Source organism: Symphalangus syndactylus, chromosome 14 (assembly GCF_028878055.3).
Source record: "Symphalangus syndactylus isolate Jambi chromosome 14, NHGRI_mSymSyn1-v2.1_pri, whole genome shotgun sequence".
Lineage (NCBI taxonomy): Eukaryota > Metazoa > Chordata > Mammalia > Primates > Hylobatidae > Symphalangus > Symphalangus syndactylus.
The window spans coordinates 94023481-94039288 of record NC_072436.2 but is presented as its reverse complement, the minus strand read 5'-3'; the positions used below and the strand labels follow the sequence as shown (position 1 = coordinate 94039288).

Sequence of the window (15808 nt, the reverse complement as noted above, 5' to 3'; positions counted from 1 at the left end):
AAGACCCTTTGAACCTGGCCCCTGAAGAGTCATCAATTTCTTCAAAGCCCCTCCAGCCCCTAGTTTTCAAAGAGGAAGGGGGTCAGGCTCTTCAGCCAGGCTGGGGAACAGATGACTGTTTATTTAGCACCTACTCTGTGCCAGGCACAGCACTAGGTGCTTTATCTACTTTCTCTCATTTTGCTAATCCTGTTAATCCTCTGCAGGTAACTTTTATTATAGTTATATTTTAGATGAGAAACTGAAGTATAGAAACTTCAATGCTAAGAAACAGGCCTAGGATTTCAACTCAGGCCTGCCTGAGTCCAAAGCTTGTGCTCTTTCCTCATCTAAGGCTGCCTCTGCTGAATATATTTACCTCCATTTTAGAGAAAAGGAAACTGGGGTGCAGAGATGTTCCTTATACGTTCTGAAGAATTCTTGAGGCAGGCTGCAAGAAGCCAAGTCCTCACGTGTGGGAGATAGAGGGCATATGCAGGGAAGGGCCCATCATGCTGTGTCCCTGATGTCCCAGGAACCTCTCCCATCAGGAGAATTTTTTATAAGGAAGGGCAGGCAAGGACCACAAAGGCCAGCATGGAATAGTTACTAACAGCAGCCAGCTGTGGAGAAGGAAGGTGTTCCAGCCTTGTCTGTTTGATGGGGTGATTCCACTATCTGAGGATCTGCTTCTCTCCCTCTCCCAGCTGCCAACTACTGTGAGCCCATTCACTAGATCCATCCAGAGGGGCAGTTCTGGATGAAGAAGGGTCAGTGCAAGGTCCCAGGGTCTCAGAGGGTAGGGAGGGAGGCAATGATAATTTCCTTTTAAAAGGCAGAAAAAAGTGTGTCTTCTCAAAATGCCAGGGGAGACTGTTTTTTTTTTTTTTGCTTGGGTCTGGTATGTTTTCAATAATGCTATCAAATTAAAAAATAGTCGCCAGACCAGGGGAAAACGCTATGCATTCTCCTAGAGAATGGTGTCATAATCTAAATTTGGCCAGAGAATGACGATCCAAAAGTGATTTCATTCAGAAGAAAAAAATGCCTAAAAGGGGAAAGTAACTTTGAATTCTGAGAATTTACTCCTGCAAAAGGAGCAGGGTATAGCCAACGATAGTCACAGGAACTATGATAAGAGCAGGCACATGTGAACATTTTTATTAAACACATCCTGCATGTGGCAGGAGAAGAAGCTGATGTGAACAAAATCAACTGCTCGAGGTTTTGTTTCATCAGTTTTATTGGTCATATATCCAGAATTCATCATATATAAATCTTTCAAAATAATGAGCTATTACAAGAATAGTTTACAAGTCAGCTCTGACTGCACAAATACTTGACACAGGAAACCATTTTTACAAATACATATGTTTTCTTATAATACTTTAATAAACAAGTCTGTATACATCTTACGGCAAATTTTATGTAGTCTCTTTTTCCCATTCAATCATCGTTTCAGATTTTCTATTACAGAACGTCCATCACACCCAATAAACCAAATTACAATCTGCTGCTGCTTCTTATTTTCAAATATTGTTAAGATTCACACTGTTAAAGGGTTTTCTGGGTTCCTTTTCTATTCTTTCCTGATTTGAAAAGAATCCATGTATCTAGGCTAAAGGAGGTAACTTCAACAATATCCCTCCTGACTAGAACTTCTATCTGATTAATCATTGTTTGGTGAATTATCTTTTCACTTCCTACTTAGGCTAGGCCAGGTGGTAGTTTTACCCCTGCTGATAAAGTCCTGACATTCCTAATAGTTCCTAAAATGCAAATAAAAAACCCTAGAAACAAGAGTGAAATAGAAATATTAAGAAAGCTAAAACACTATTGATTAGAGAACACACTTAAATTCAAGGTCTCTCCCAGGTTGAAGAAGACAGAAAAGCAATAAAGTATAAGGATGTGGCAGTAGTTGTACAAAATACCGAAAATCTGAAAAAGAGTCATCACTTAAGCCAGTAGTGTATCATTTCCAAAATGTCAGAGGATACAGAATCTTAGACTCTGTGGCTAGGCTGAACTCAGAATCTCAGACTCTGTGGCTAGGCTGACATTCTTATGCTGTGGCTTTGAAATAGCCTAATAAATATCCACTTGCCCAGAGCAAGTAATCATTTAGGCCAGGGGAACTTTACAGAATACTGACCATGTTTACCTGAAGAGATAGGAACCACCAGGGCAAACATTTGGCATTCACTCCACTCCTTCACTGTTACTGAAAAGCATCCACTTGGCAAAGCCTGTTGTTTTACTCTTCAGGTAACGTGAATTAAAATTAAGAAACTAGCAGTATTCTACTACAGTCAAGTTCCTGAGTACTCAGCTCCAATTATCTAATATTCTTGAAAGGATGCTGATACGGTTTGGTTGTGTCCCCCCACAAATCTCAACTTGAATTGCATCTCCCAGAATTCCCACGTGTTGTGGGACAGACCTGGGAAAGGGGGGGTAAATGAATCATGGGGGCCGTTCTTTCCCGTGCTATTCTCGTGACAGTGAATAAGTCTCATGAGATCCGATTGGTTTATCCGGGGTTTCTGCTTTTGCTTCTTCCTCATTTTTTCTCACCATGTAAGAAGTGTCTTTCGCCTCCCACCATGATTCTGCGGCCTCCCCACCACGTGGAACTGTTAAATCCAATTAAACCACTTTTTCTTCCCAGTCTTGGGTATGTCTTTATCAGCAGCGTGAAAACAGACTAATATAGTAAATTGGTACTAGTAGAGTGGGGCATTGCTGAAAAAATACCCAAAATGTGGAAGCGACTTTGGAACTGGGTAACAGGCAGAGGCTGGAACAGTTTGAAGGGCTTAGAAGAAAACAGGAAAATGTGGTAAAGTTTGGAACTTCCTACAGACTTCTTGAATGGCTTTGCCCAAAATGCTGATAGCGATATGGACAATAAAGTCCAGGCTGAGGTGGTCTCAGATGAAGATGAGGAACTTGTTGGGAACTGGAGTAAAGGTGACTCTTGTTATGTTTTAGCAAAGAGACTGGCAGCATTTTGCCCCTTCCATAGGGATTTGTGGAACTTTGAACTTGAGAGAGATGATTTAGGTTATCTGGTGGGAGAAATTTCTAAGCAGCAAAGTGTTCAATAGGTGACTTGGGTGCTTTTAAAGGCATTCAGTTTTATAAGGGAAGCAAAGCATAAAAGTTTGGAAATTTGCAGCCTGACTATGCAATAGAAAAGAAAAACCCATTTTCTGGGGAGAAATTCAAGCCAGCTGCAGAAATTTGTGTAAGTAGCAAAAAGCCTAATGTTAATCCCCAACACCATGGGGAAAATGTCTCCAGGCCATGTCAGGGCAGCCCCTGACATGTGTGTGCAGCCTAGGGACTTGGTGTCCTGTGTCCCAGCCACTCCAGCCATGGCTGAAAGGGGCCAACATACAGCTCGGGCTGTGGTTTCAGAGAGTGGAAGCCCCAAGCCTTGGCAGCTTCCACGTGCTGTTAAGCCTGCAGGTGCACGTAAGTCAAGAATTGAGATTTGTAAACCTCCGCCTAGTTTTCAGAAGATGTATGGAAATGCCTCGATGCCCAGGCAAAAGTTTGCTGCAGGGAGGGGCCCTCTCAGCTGCAGGGGAGAGAACCTCTGCTAGGGCAGTGCAGAAGGGAAATGTGGTGTGGGAGCCCCCACACAGAGTCCCTACTGGGGCACTGCCTAGTGGAGCTGTGAGAAGAGGGCAACCATCCTCCAGACCCCAGACCCCAGAATGGTAGATCCACCAACAGCTTGCACCGTGCACCTGGAAAAGCCACAGGCACTCAACACCAGCTGTGAAAGCAGCCAGGAGGGAGGCTGTACCCTGCGAAGCCACAGGGGCAGAGCTGCCCAAGACCATGGAAACCCACTTCCTGCATAGTATGACCTGGATGTGAGACCTGGAGTCAAAGATTATTCTGGAACTTAAAAATTTGACTGCCTTGCTGGATTTCGGACTTGCATGGGCCCTGTAACCCCTTTATTTTGGCCAATTTCTCCCATTTGGAACAGCTGTCTTTACCCAATACCTGTACCCATGTTGTATCTAGGAAGTAACTAGCTTGCTTTTGATTTTACAGGCTCATAGGTGGAAGGGACTTGCCTTTTCTCAGATGAGACTTTGTACTGTGGATTTTTGGGTTAATGCTAAAAAGAGTAAGACTTTGGGGGACTGTTAGGAAGGCATGATTGGTTTTGAAATGTGAGGACATGAGATTTGGAGGGGCCAGGGGTAGAATGATATGGTTTGGCTGTGTCCGCACCCAAATCTCAACTTGAAATTGTATCTCCCAGAATTCCCATGTGTTGTGGGAGGGACCCAAGGGGAGGTAAATGAATCATGGGGGCCAGTCTTTCCCATGCTATTCTCATGATAGTGAATAAGCTTCACAAGATCTGATGGGTTTATCAGGGGTTTCTGCTTTTGCTTCTTCCTCATTTTCTCTTGCTGCCATGTAAGAAGTGCCTTTCACCTCCCGCCATGATTCTGAGGCCTCCCCAGCCATGTGGAACTGTAAGTCCAAGTAAACCTCTTTTTCTTCTCAGTCTCGGGTATGTCTTTATCAGCAGCATCAGAACAGACTAATACAGATGCTTTAAGCAAGCGCTTGTCCAATAAGGTATTTAATAGCACTTAGGGACTATTAGATGTCCCATTTCTCTTCTCTTTCATTTCTCTTATCTCTTCTCAACCCAGTGTAACGAATCGCTACAGGTTTTTACCAAAATGCTGCAGCAGTAGTTTGAAATCCGTTATTTTGCATTACTAAAGTGTTCAATCACATTATCACGGGTCACATTTGTATATAACCAGGAGATGGCCAAATAACATCTACTGCAGTGATTTTGCAAATTCAGCATAGTCAATGTATCCATCATTGTTCTTGTCATCATCTCTCAAAACACCATCTATTATGTTAATCAGTTCATCTTCGGTCATTAGTGGTGCCTGTTCACTCCCTTCCTACAAAATACAAATTAGACAATGATGAGTTGCACATTTTACCGGAAGAAGTGCTTAGCTAATGTCCAAAATATCCGTGTTCTTTCATGGCACTGTTTATTTAAAAACAAAAAAGGAAAAACAAAACAAGAAAATGTCCACGCTCATATGTGTCCAAAAACTTTCAATGGAGTATGGGGCTACTTCTAGGAATCTAGATATATATAGAAAGAATATGTATTATTGAGTCAATTTATCATAATCTAGTTTAGAAATTATATTTGCCAGTTAAAAGATGGCCCTTCAAAATAGGCTTTTGCTTATTTGTTTCATTACGGCTCATTCTTTTTTAATTGGAAAAGTGCCAGTCCTCCTGAGGGTCAGCTCTGTGCACAAATTTGCCTGATAAAACAGAAACAGTGACGAATTGGACAACAAGTTGGCATCAAAACAAGAGGAGGAAGGCACTGCCGATCAGCAGAACCTGTTAGGATCTTTGAGGAGAAAGTATTTCCCATGCTCCAAGAGCAGGGGTAGTGGGCTGAGGCCATTCACATCCTTGGCTGGTTCTTCCTTTGCCACATCTCCCACATTCACCCTTCCCTCTCCTATCACCACCACCATCCTCATCTGCCAGGACTGCTGAGCCCTAATTCCTCTGCCTAACACTAGTCTCTCCTCATGTACTTCAGTGTCTCTCCCACAGCCAAGGATCTTCCCTAAACAATGCCATTCTCCTGTGCAAAATCATTCATGCTCTCTGCTGCCTTCAAACCTCACCTGCACTCCTAGCAGCCAATGTAATCCCACTCACCTGGCTAACTTTGCCTTGCTTTCTCTCTATAGAGGGCAGTGTGGCAAAAGGGGAATGACATTAAATGTGGAGGCACAAGGACTTTTTTTTTCTTTTTTTTTTTTTGAGACAAGGTCTGACTGTGTCACCCAGGTTGGAGTCCAATAGCACGATAACAGCTTACTGCAGCCTCGACCTCCCAGGCTCAGGTGTTCCTCCCCACTACCCTCCCACCCCGTCACCCCAGCAGCTGGGACTACAGGCGAGCATCACTATGTCCAGCTAATTTTTGTAGAGACGGGATATCACCATGCTGCCCAGGTTGGTCTTGAACTCCTGGGCTCAAGCAATCCTCCTGCCTCAACCTCCCAAAGTGCTGGGATAACAGGCATGAGCCACTGTGCTTAGACTGGCACAAGATCTTGATTTCATTTTCTTCACCTAGAAAATGGGAGGTTTTATTTGTTTTTTGTTTTCTGAGACGAGGTCTTGCTCTATTGCCCAGGCTGGAGTTCAGTGGCAAGATCGCAGCTTGCCGCAGCCTCAACCTCTCAGGCTCAAGTGATCCTCCTACTTCAGCATCATGAGTAGCTGGGACTACGGGCACACGCCACTGAAAATGGAAGTATTAACAATGCCTGCCACTGCCTACTCAAGATGTTGCAAAGATCCAACGAGATCTCTAACCTACTTGAAAGGGCTTCAGAAACTCTGGAGCACTGTACAGTACCACACAAGCCCTCAATTACTGCCACATCCCTGAATCCCTTGGTCTCAATTCACCATTCTTCCCAAATGAAGTAACTTCTCCCTTGCTCTGCAGTTTGAATACGGTCTGTCTTTTAGGCACTGACTCTCATACTCTGGTGTGTAACAGAAATGCCTGTAGCACTTAAAGATACAAATGCCTAGCCCTGGGACTTCTGCCTCAGCAAGTTATCCTTTGCGGGAGAGATTGTTGGACAGAAAGAGGCAGAACACAGAAGAGAAAGAAACAAAAGCACCTTTTTTTTTCTTTTTTTGAGACAAGGCCTCACTCTGTTGCCCAGGCTGAAGTGCGGTGGCATGATTATGGCTCACTATAGCCTCGACATCCTGGACTCAAGCAATCCTCCCACCTTAGCCTCCTGAGTACCTAGAACTACAGGCATGCACTACCAGGCCCGGCTAATTTTTTAATTTTTGTTTTGTTTGTTTTGTAGAGACAGGGTCTCACTATATTGCCAAGGCTGGTCTTGAACTCCTGGCTCAAGTGATCCTTCCACTTTGGTCTCCCAAAGTGCTGGGATTACAGATGTGAGCCACCATGCCCAGTGGAGAAGCAGCACTCTTGGCACACAAGGACAACACAAGTCAACAAGACTGGGGACCAAATTAACAAAGGGAAGCCTTTCTGTGATACAGTCCCCCAAGCCACCGCCAGACCTACCTCCTTATGGACATGAGTGATGGCTGTGGAGAGTTCTAAGCCATCAAGCAAATTATTGCCATCATAATCATGCATTTTGAAGTAATGGAGCTGCAATTCTTGTGGCGACATCTCCGCCTCTGGTTTGTTGATGACACCTTCTAGATGCTCCATGATGTGCCTAAAAATCAACAGTCAGGTTCAAGCCAATTGACAGACACTGGGATCATGCTGAAATCTTAAGGACTCTGAAAAGTTCAAGATCTTAAACTTCCTCCAGCTCAGAAAAACAAACACCAGCAGTGGCAGACCACATTCGAGGATTACACAGAGATAGACGGGGCCTTGAGAGGAGCAGGAAAAGTCAAATAGACCATCTGTTATGCTGGCAGGATTAGGGTATTCTTTCCTCTTTATTATTAGAATTTCGTTATAACATTTTCAGGCCATCAATTTAAAAATATGTCTTTTAAAACAATTTTTTTTTTTTTGAGACAGGGTCTCACTCTGCCACCCAGGCTGGAGTGCAGGAGCATGATCTTGGCTCATTGTGGCCTCAACTTCCCAAGCTCAGTTGATTCTCCCACTTCAGCCCCCCAGGTAGCTGGGACCATAGGCATGTACTGCCACATCCAGCTAATTTTTTGCAATTTTTTAGTAGAGACAGGTTTTCCCTATATTGCCAAGGCTGGTCTTGAATTCCTGGGCTCAAGCAATCCACCTGCCTCAGCCTCCCAAAGCACTGAGATTACAGGTGTGAGCCACTGTGCCCAGCCTTAAAAACAAAGGATAACTGAGTATAATGCGTGAGGCTAACTGGCCCAAGACAAAAGCTGCAACAAATGATTCAATGTTTGAATGTGTTGATTTAAAAAAGGTCTTGTTATAGTCAAGAAACCTTAGCTATTTTCTGGATTCTGCTACTACGACTGTGTATGTGTACCTGTGTGTCTATTTGTATGTGTGCGTGTCTGTCTGTGGTGAAAAAAAGGAGAGACTGGATTCAGGCAAGTAATGTGCCCCATTTGGGCCTAAAGATCTTCCACCTGTGACACAATGATGAGAAAAGAATACCTGACTTATAGGTGGCAATAAGGAGTAAGAATCAACCTTGAAGAATGTCAAGGAGCCATAGAAACAGGAAGAAGGAAAGGAGGACTGAGTGTGCCCTTGCTGCTGGCTCAGCTGCAGATGATGGGGAGGCCCCTGGACCACAGCCCGGGCTGAATACGTACTCTTGGTCGTGCACTGTGTTCTTATCCAGGCCCATGCTGCCGGGTTGGGAGAAGCTGGCTGCAGGCTCCTCAGCCCTGGTGCCTGGGGCACAAAAGGCCCAGAGCAGGCCACACAGGAAGGGGGTTCTGAGCAGGGATCTCATGGTCATCAATATCTGTGAGATGGGAAACACAGAAGAGGAAGGCAGAGCATCAGAGCAAAGGTTTCGTTCAGGGCTTGACATGGTATGATCCTGGGAAACCTGATGAAGCAGTGAGGTTAGGAAGAGAGCTTGTCAAACAGGGTCCAATGCCAGCTCTGCTTTGAGACTGCGGGATGACCCTGGGCACTCCAAGTCACTCAAATGGCAGGGGAAGGCTCATGAGGTTTCCTGAAGTGCCTGCAGAGTGCCAAGCAACACGTGAAAGCTTGAAGGGACTGGAAGATTATTCCTGCCTCCCAGAAGCTACAGTCCACTGAAAGAAATATTTTCTACCAAGAGCACCAGGAAAGGCAGCCAGTGAGTTATATCAGATTATCAGAGAAAGAGAAAACCCTCTAGGAGTTCAGGGGAAGAAATATCCTCCGAGTGAAGGAAAATCAGAGAAGGCTGATTGAACTGGTGACACTTCAGCTGGGCCTGGACAGATATGCAGGGACTGAAGGAGCACAGGAATGGTGGGAGCAGAGTGGCAGGTGCCCACAAGTAGGAAAGAAACTACAAGTAGTTCAGCTGGGCTGCAGCCTAGAGGGTAGGAGGCAGACAGGACAGAGGTGGCTCCAAGGGCTAGACAGGCTGTACTGAACATGGCTTTGCACACGCACACTAGGTCAGGGCTTGACATCTCCTGCAGAGAAAGAGAGGAGAGTCACTTACAATTCATGAATGGGAGGTGACATCAGAGCTTGGTTTCAGAATGACTCATCTGGCGGCACAGTGGGGAAGGCATGAAGTGGCAAAAGCAAGACTAGAGGCAGGAGCATGGTAGCCAAGGGAAGTGGTCAGTCAGGTCAGATCAAGGTCTGCGGCAGTGGACAAGGAGAAGAACACCTTAACTCCTCCTTCTGTACCTCCTGGGTGGTGACAGTGGCAAGTAACTTAACCACGGTGAGCAGGCACTGGAAAGGAAAGTTACAGAGAAATCAGGATGCCATCAGGGACTCCCAGGGTTTGGCCACACTTGGAATTGTGGTCAATAAGATGACACAGTCAGCTACAGAGCAAGCTCTCAGAGGGCAGGGAGAACTTTAATCCCACCAGTATTACCCACCAAGGGTCAGGCAGGCCTTTAATAATTGTTGATTCAACGGAAAGTCTTGGTCTGTCCTAGGGCTGACAGACTGACTTCAAAAAGGAAGGTGAAGGACAGCCAGGTGACCCACATACAAAAACAAAAGACCTGACCGAACACTCACTTCCCAAAAGGCAAAACAGATTCTGCTAGATAACAAGGCCAGGGATTTCTAACAGGCCAATTGTAGTCCACAGCCCCAAACCAGCAGTGGTAAAGACAAACCATAAGGCACTGGTCATCCCCTTTACATGCTACACACAGGGCTCAGCTCAGAAGCTGCAGCTGTCTCTGTGCCTGGGGCTGAGAGGTAGAGGTGTTATAGTCCCTCTTACCCATCCTAAAAGGCTCTCAGGGCAGAACCCTGAGAGTGTGAGTGTGCCACCCTACAACACTTAGAAAAATTTCCCAAATCCATTTTTCCCATTACCAGTATTGCTTCCCATGGCCCCCTCCTTAAAGGGGACAATAGTCACTGGGATGTCTAACTTCCAGGATAAGCCAGGCATGGTGGCTCATACCTGTGATCCCAGCACTTTGGGAGGCTGAGGCAGGAGGATCACTTGAGGCCAGGAGTTTGAGATCAGCTTAGACAACACAGTGAGAACCCATCTCTACAAAAAATAAAAAATTAGCTGAGCATAGCAGTGCACCCCTATACTCCCAGCCACTCAAAAGGCTGAGATGGGAAGATTGCTTGAGCCCAGGAGTTCAAGGCTGCAATACACTCCAGCCTGGGTAACAGAGTGAGACCCTATCCTCAACTGCCAAAAAAAGGAAGAAACTTCCAGGGTGCTAAAAAGCACCTAGAATCTAGTCTACTTCTAAACAGTGACATCAAAATGCAATCTGTCTCAGACCTTTTATTTTTTAATTTTTATTGTTTTGAGACAGAGTCTTGCTCTTTCGCCAGGCTGGAGTGCAGTGGCACAATCTTGGCTCACTGCAACCTCCACTTCCCAGGTTCAAGCAATTCTCCCTCAGCCTCCGGAGTAGCTGGGATTACAGGTGTGTGTCACCACGTCCAGCTAATTTTTGTACTTTTAGTAGAGACAGGGTTGCACCATCTTGGCCAGGCTGATCTCACACTCCAGACCTCAGGTGATCCACCCGCCTCGGCCTCCCAAAGTGCTGGGGTTACAGGCATGAGCTACCGTGCCCGGCCACCTCAGACTTTTTATATCCATAGTTAAAAAAAAAAAAAAAAGCAATCTGTCATACATAATAGGAAAGAATGCTCAATATACATTGAATGAAAAAGAACAGGCTGCAAAAAAGCGATAAAGAATAATATACTTTTGTAAAATAAAAATGTGTATTTCCTACACAAACTAATAACAAAGATTATCTTGAGACATGAGATTAGAATTGTGATTTTCAGCCGGGCACGGTGGCTCATGCCTGTAATCGCAGCACTTTGGGAGGCCGAGGCGGGCGGATCACGAGGTCAGGAGATCGAGACCATCCTGGCTAACACGGTGAAATCCTGTTTCTACTAAAAACACAAAAATAAAAATTAGCCAGGCATGGTGGCAGGCACCTGTAGTCCCAGCTACTTGGGAGGCTGAGGCAGGAGAATGGCATGAACCGGGAGGGTGAGGCAGGAGAATGGCATGAACCCGGAGGCGGAGCCTGCAGTGAGCCAAGATCTGCTACATTTTTTTATGAATATGTATTCAATGTAATCTATCCTATAATTTTGTCCCAATACTATATGGATCGGATACAAAAGGAGTTTCCAGTTAATTCTTATTCTCCACCAAATAATTCAGAAACAGTCAGAAACTACACTTCCAATTTTACCAAATAAAAGTGCCCAGACCTTGGCCAGGGACAGTGGCTCACGTCTATGATCCCAGCACTTTGGGAGGCTGAGGCAGGCGGATCACTTGAGGTCAAGAGTTTGAGACCAGCCTGGCCAACACAGCGAAACCCATCTCTACTAAAAATACAAAAAAAAAATTGCTGGGCATGGTGGCGTGCACCTGTAATCCCAGTTATTTGGGAGGCTGAGGCACAAGAATTGCTTGAACCTGGGAGGCAGAGGAGGAAGAGGTTGCAGTGAGCCAAGATCACACCACTGCACTCCAACCTGGGCAAGAGAGTGAGACTGTCTCAAAAAAATTTTTTAAAAGCGTCCAGACCCTGACAAGGCCACTGCCACTGTACCTGGTACCACAAAACAAGGTTTCAGGTTACTCCTAGCAGTGACTGCCTAGGCCATAGCAGAACAACTTGTTCTGACCACACATCTCAGTTCTGGGACAGGAAGGATTAGAGAAGGGAATCAAGCTCCTCCCAAGCCTTTCAGACTCATTTACATCAAATGTCTCTTTCTCCAGTGAGGCCTTTTCAATTCCAAGTCTGGCATAGGTATTCTTCCTGCAGGCTCCCAAGTGCTTCCCTTCAGAAGGCTCCCGTCCACAGCTGATGACAGCTGCAAATTAATTCTTTTTTTTCTTTTGTTTTCTTGTGTGTGAATGAATTCTTGAAAAACTCCCTGATTACTTGTCAGTGCCCCTTGCTGGATGGGCTTCGAGAGGACTTGGACTGAATCCACATTCCCAGTATCAGGCACAGTGCCTGGAACAGAAGCTGCTGGTTCTTAGCCTGTGTGCCATGGTCCTTGGGGAGCTGGGGGGGATTACCACCTTTGCAGATATGCTGCCAATTTTTAATGTCACTGTAACTGAAGATGAAACTTTTCTTTTGGAGATATCTATCATGGAACTCATGGCACCATTTCCTCCAACTATGTGATTGGATGCTTAGTATATCAATTTGGTGTGTGTGTGTTGGGGGTGGGGAAAATTCTATTTAGATAACACCAAAAAGCAACCAAGTGATTAATCATACAGTAACTATGAGTCCAAAATATCCCTTCTTTAAGGGAGGTGGGATAAAGGCCAAGAACCACTGATTTTGAACTTGTCTCATTTTGGTTTGCTGTTGCAGGTTTCTAACCATTGGAATGCAACAAAAGCCAAATCGATAAACATAAAGAAAAAAAATTCCTCCAAGTAGTACACTGAAAACAGGGAATCGGGCTGGGCATGGTGGCTCATGCCTGTAATCTCAATACTTTGAGAGGCTGAGGCAAGTGAATCACTTGAGCCCAGGAGTTCAAGACCAGCCTGGACAACATGGCGAGACTCCCTCTCTAATTAAAAAAAGAAAGAGAGAGGAAGAAAGGAAGGAAGGCAAGCGAGGGAGGGAAAGGTAGAAAACAGGGAATCTAACTGCTACCTAACAAATTAAACTGCTGACAGTCAAGAGAAAGCATAAGCAACTCCCTCTACCCAAATAACAGGTTGCATCATCCATGCTCTAACTACTTAGCTCAAGGCCATGGGCAAACAGCCTGAAGATAAGCCACAGCTCACTGGCCTTCTTTAGGAAATATATAAAGGCCAGGCTGAAGAAAAACCCAAGGGAGGGGAAATTTCTGCAAAGGGACTTCAGAGCACGACCCATACCTTGAGACAGCCCTCACAAGGCGCAGCCTCAGTCCTGGGAGGGCAGTGCTGGACCATGAGCAGCAGTGCGCCTCCCAGTGCCTTGGCTGTCACAGTGCTCCCCTCCTGTTCTGCCAGCCTCTTCCTGTACCACAGCCTCCGCTCCTACTGGTTCCATCTGTCCATCTCCAACTTCCTTCCAGGACAGGTTCAAATGTCACCTCAGGATTCTTCCAGCCAAGACCAATTTCTCTCTCATCTGACCTCAGTCTGCAGCCTCTCACACTCATTTGACCTGAACATACGATCACAGGTTGTTCTCCTTTTCCATTTTTCTCCTTTCCTCCCTCTCTGAGAGTCAGGACCCTCTCTCCTCTGGCTCTCATTTACCTTACTGATCTCTGCTGAGCTGACCTGGCTTATCATTGAATCAGGGAAGTGAGTCTTGGCACCTAGGTGTATTGTTCCCTATTCCACAGCGAATCTAGCCTAAGCTGGAACCTCCTTTGGAGCCTTCCAGTGGTTTGACCTGGCCCAACCCTTTCCTCCTGGTGTGTCATCAGTCCTATCAGCACTAAGAGTTTGGGGCCAGCCTTCCTGCCAGCAGCTAGCAGCAGCTTCTCCCTCAAGGGGCCCTTGGTTAAGAATTCAAACCTAAAGCAGCCACACTCACCAACATCCAGACATCCTGTACCCACAGCCAGTGCCAAAGAAAAACTGACCAGTACTGTCTCACTTACCCCTGTCATGGTCCTGGAATGAAGGCAAGAAAATAACCAACTTCCTAAGCTAAAGAAACCTCTACACGGACTGAGGGTTGAGAATTGGTTCTGAAAAAGCAGGCGTTTAATATTAATAACTTGATCTATTTGTTCATCTAGGGAGCCCAAGGAGCACCCATGCTTCATTTATACATTTAATGACCGTACTAACAGCACAAGGTACTGAAGATAGTACTATGACCTCGACAAACTCCTCTCACACAGATTACAACCTGGTAGAAAAGAGAGATCAGCAGGCAGACACCCACGGGATACCACGAAACCCCCAACTCACACCTGAAATAACACATGAAGGATAAGAAGGATTATTTCAACCAAAGGACAGTGCCTCAGACAAAAGGAACATATTGAAGGAACATGTAAGCCCAGAAGGAACCTGTTCTGATCTAAGAACCAAAAAGGATTCAGTATGGTTGAAGACAAAGTACAGTCAAGACAAATGAATCTAAAGTTAAAAGAAGACAAGTCATGAAGGGCTTTGCAAGCCCCCGTTCAAGAGCTTGGAAGGGCAATGAGAATCCGCCAAAGGGTGGTAAGGGAATGGGGGGACGGTTCCGGTGACATGATCAGATTTCTGTTTTAAGACCATGGCTCTAGCCTGTCTGTATAGAACAAACTACAGAGAATGAAGAAGAGATGCAGGGATCATCAGGAAGACACCGAGGTAGTCCAGAGAAGAAAAGGTGGCCTGAACTAGGTAGGACAGGGGGATGGGACTGGAGAATGAACGTATCCAAGACAGCTTTGCGAAGGATTAGGTGTGCGTGGGTAAAGGAATGCAGCAAGTGAGAATGATGTCCAGTTCTGGCTTGGGCACCCGGGTGGATGGCCATGCCCAGAGAGGGAATACAATAGGAGATCAGCTTCCCCCGCCGGGCCCGACAAGACCTGTGGTCTCCCCGAGAGGGAGATGGGGGAACAAGGGGCAGAGGAAGAGTAAGGCCTCCGGCCCGCTGCTTTGGGGCCGGGCCAGAAGCAGTGTCCACCCGACACAGCTGGTCCCACAGGCCGATCCTCTGGCCCCCAGGGACCAGGGAAGGGGGCGGAGATCTGCCCAGCCGGCCCTGTCTGGCTCCAGAGCCCCTGGGGGGGCACAGGCTTCCGCCCCGGGAGACAGGCCGTGCTCCTAGCCGGTTAAGCGTTCCGAGACGGCCTGGGGGCCCAGCCCCCGCCCCCAGACCGCTCCTGCCTCTCATCTTGAGCCTAAGCCCCCAGCCCACAAGAGAAGCGCTGGGATCCCGCCAGCTGCGGACGGTGCGCTGGTTCACTCACCCTTACGGTCTCCGGAGCAGACGCGAAGCCCTCCAACGTGAGCCTCACCAGCCCCCGTCCCCAGAACGCTCTTCCTCGGCCTCGCCCCGCCCCGCCCCCCCGACCTGCCCTGCGCACGCGCGCTCCCTGCAGCCCGCCCATTGGCGCCGCCGGGCCCCTCCCGCTGCGCGGCAGCGGGCTGTGAGAACGGTTCGCGTGAGTCCACGTGTAATGGGCCCGCGCCCAGCACTGGCGGGACTGACGCAGTTTTTCTACCTGCTTTCCCGAGGGCGACACCCGGCTCCACTCCAGTTGGGCCACTGGACGCCCTAGGGGCCCGGCAGGTTGCTGGGCAACCCCGGAAGCCCTCAGGAACGTAGTTCCACGTGCGACGTAGGATGGCGGATCCGGATGGGGCGGACTCCAAAGCCGGCTCCCAACACCGCTCCCCCTCTCATATACGGGGCTCTTGGTTCAGGTCTCTTGGTTCGTCCTGCTGCAAGTTGGGAAGAAAGATAATAGGAATGCTAATTCCTTGCTGATGAAACGACCAGAACACGCTGGAGCCGGCCTTGTACCCTACGTTTCAAGATTGGCCTGCTTCCAGCGTCTGCCCGCTCCACTGCACAAGCTGCGGCAGCCGTTAGCTTCCACTAGAGTCCCAGCAAGACTATGCGAGCCAGTTCAAATACCACC

At 47.0% G+C, this 15808-nt stretch overlaps 1 protein-coding gene across 5 annotated transcripts; it reads right to left on the bottom strand.

Annotated features, from left to right (window-relative positions):
- Positions 1–1204: 1204 nt before the first annotated feature.
- MCFD2 (multiple coagulation factor deficiency 2, ER cargo receptor complex subunit) lies at positions 1205–15521 on the bottom strand. 5 transcript variants are annotated; one of them, XM_055240409.2, is made up of 5 exons: positions 15134–15212; positions 9210–9451; positions 8353–8507; positions 7139–7298; positions 1205–4937 (listed from the first exon to the last, which is right to left on the bottom strand). In XM_055240409.2, exons 3-5 carry the CDS (start codon positions 8499–8501, stop codon positions 4806–4808), a joined length of 441 nt encoding a protein of 146 aa, XP_055096384.1. In that variant the 5' UTR covers positions 8502–8507; positions 9210–9451; positions 15134–15212; the 3' UTR covers positions 1205–4805. The 5 variants fall into 5 exon arrangements, with proteins under 5 accessions (XP_055096384.1, XP_055096382.1, XP_063474139.1 ...); XM_055240407.2 differs by lacking the exon at positions 15134–15212 and adding an exon at positions 10146–10239; XM_063618069.1 differs by lacking the exons at positions 9210–9451; positions 15134–15212 and adding an exon at positions 15389–15521.
- Between the last annotated feature and the right edge of the window lie 287 nt (positions 15522–15808).

What these genes read in the sequence shown, in the direction of transcription:
- MCFD2 (XM_063618069.1), bottom strand. Translation starts at nt 8,501, where the DNA reads ATGACCATGAGATCCCTGCTCAGAACCCCCTTCCTGTGTGGCCTGCTC. An exon ending in AACACAGTGCACGACCAAGA is followed by an intron (nt 7,299 to 8,352) that starts GTACGTATTCAG and finishes GTTGATTTTTAG; the next exon opens with GCACATCATGGAGCATCTAG. An exon ending in TCACTCATGTCCATAAGGAG is followed by an intron (nt 4,938 to 7,138) that starts GTAGGTCTGGCG and finishes TGTATTTTGTAG; the next exon opens with GAAGGGAGTGAACAGGCACC.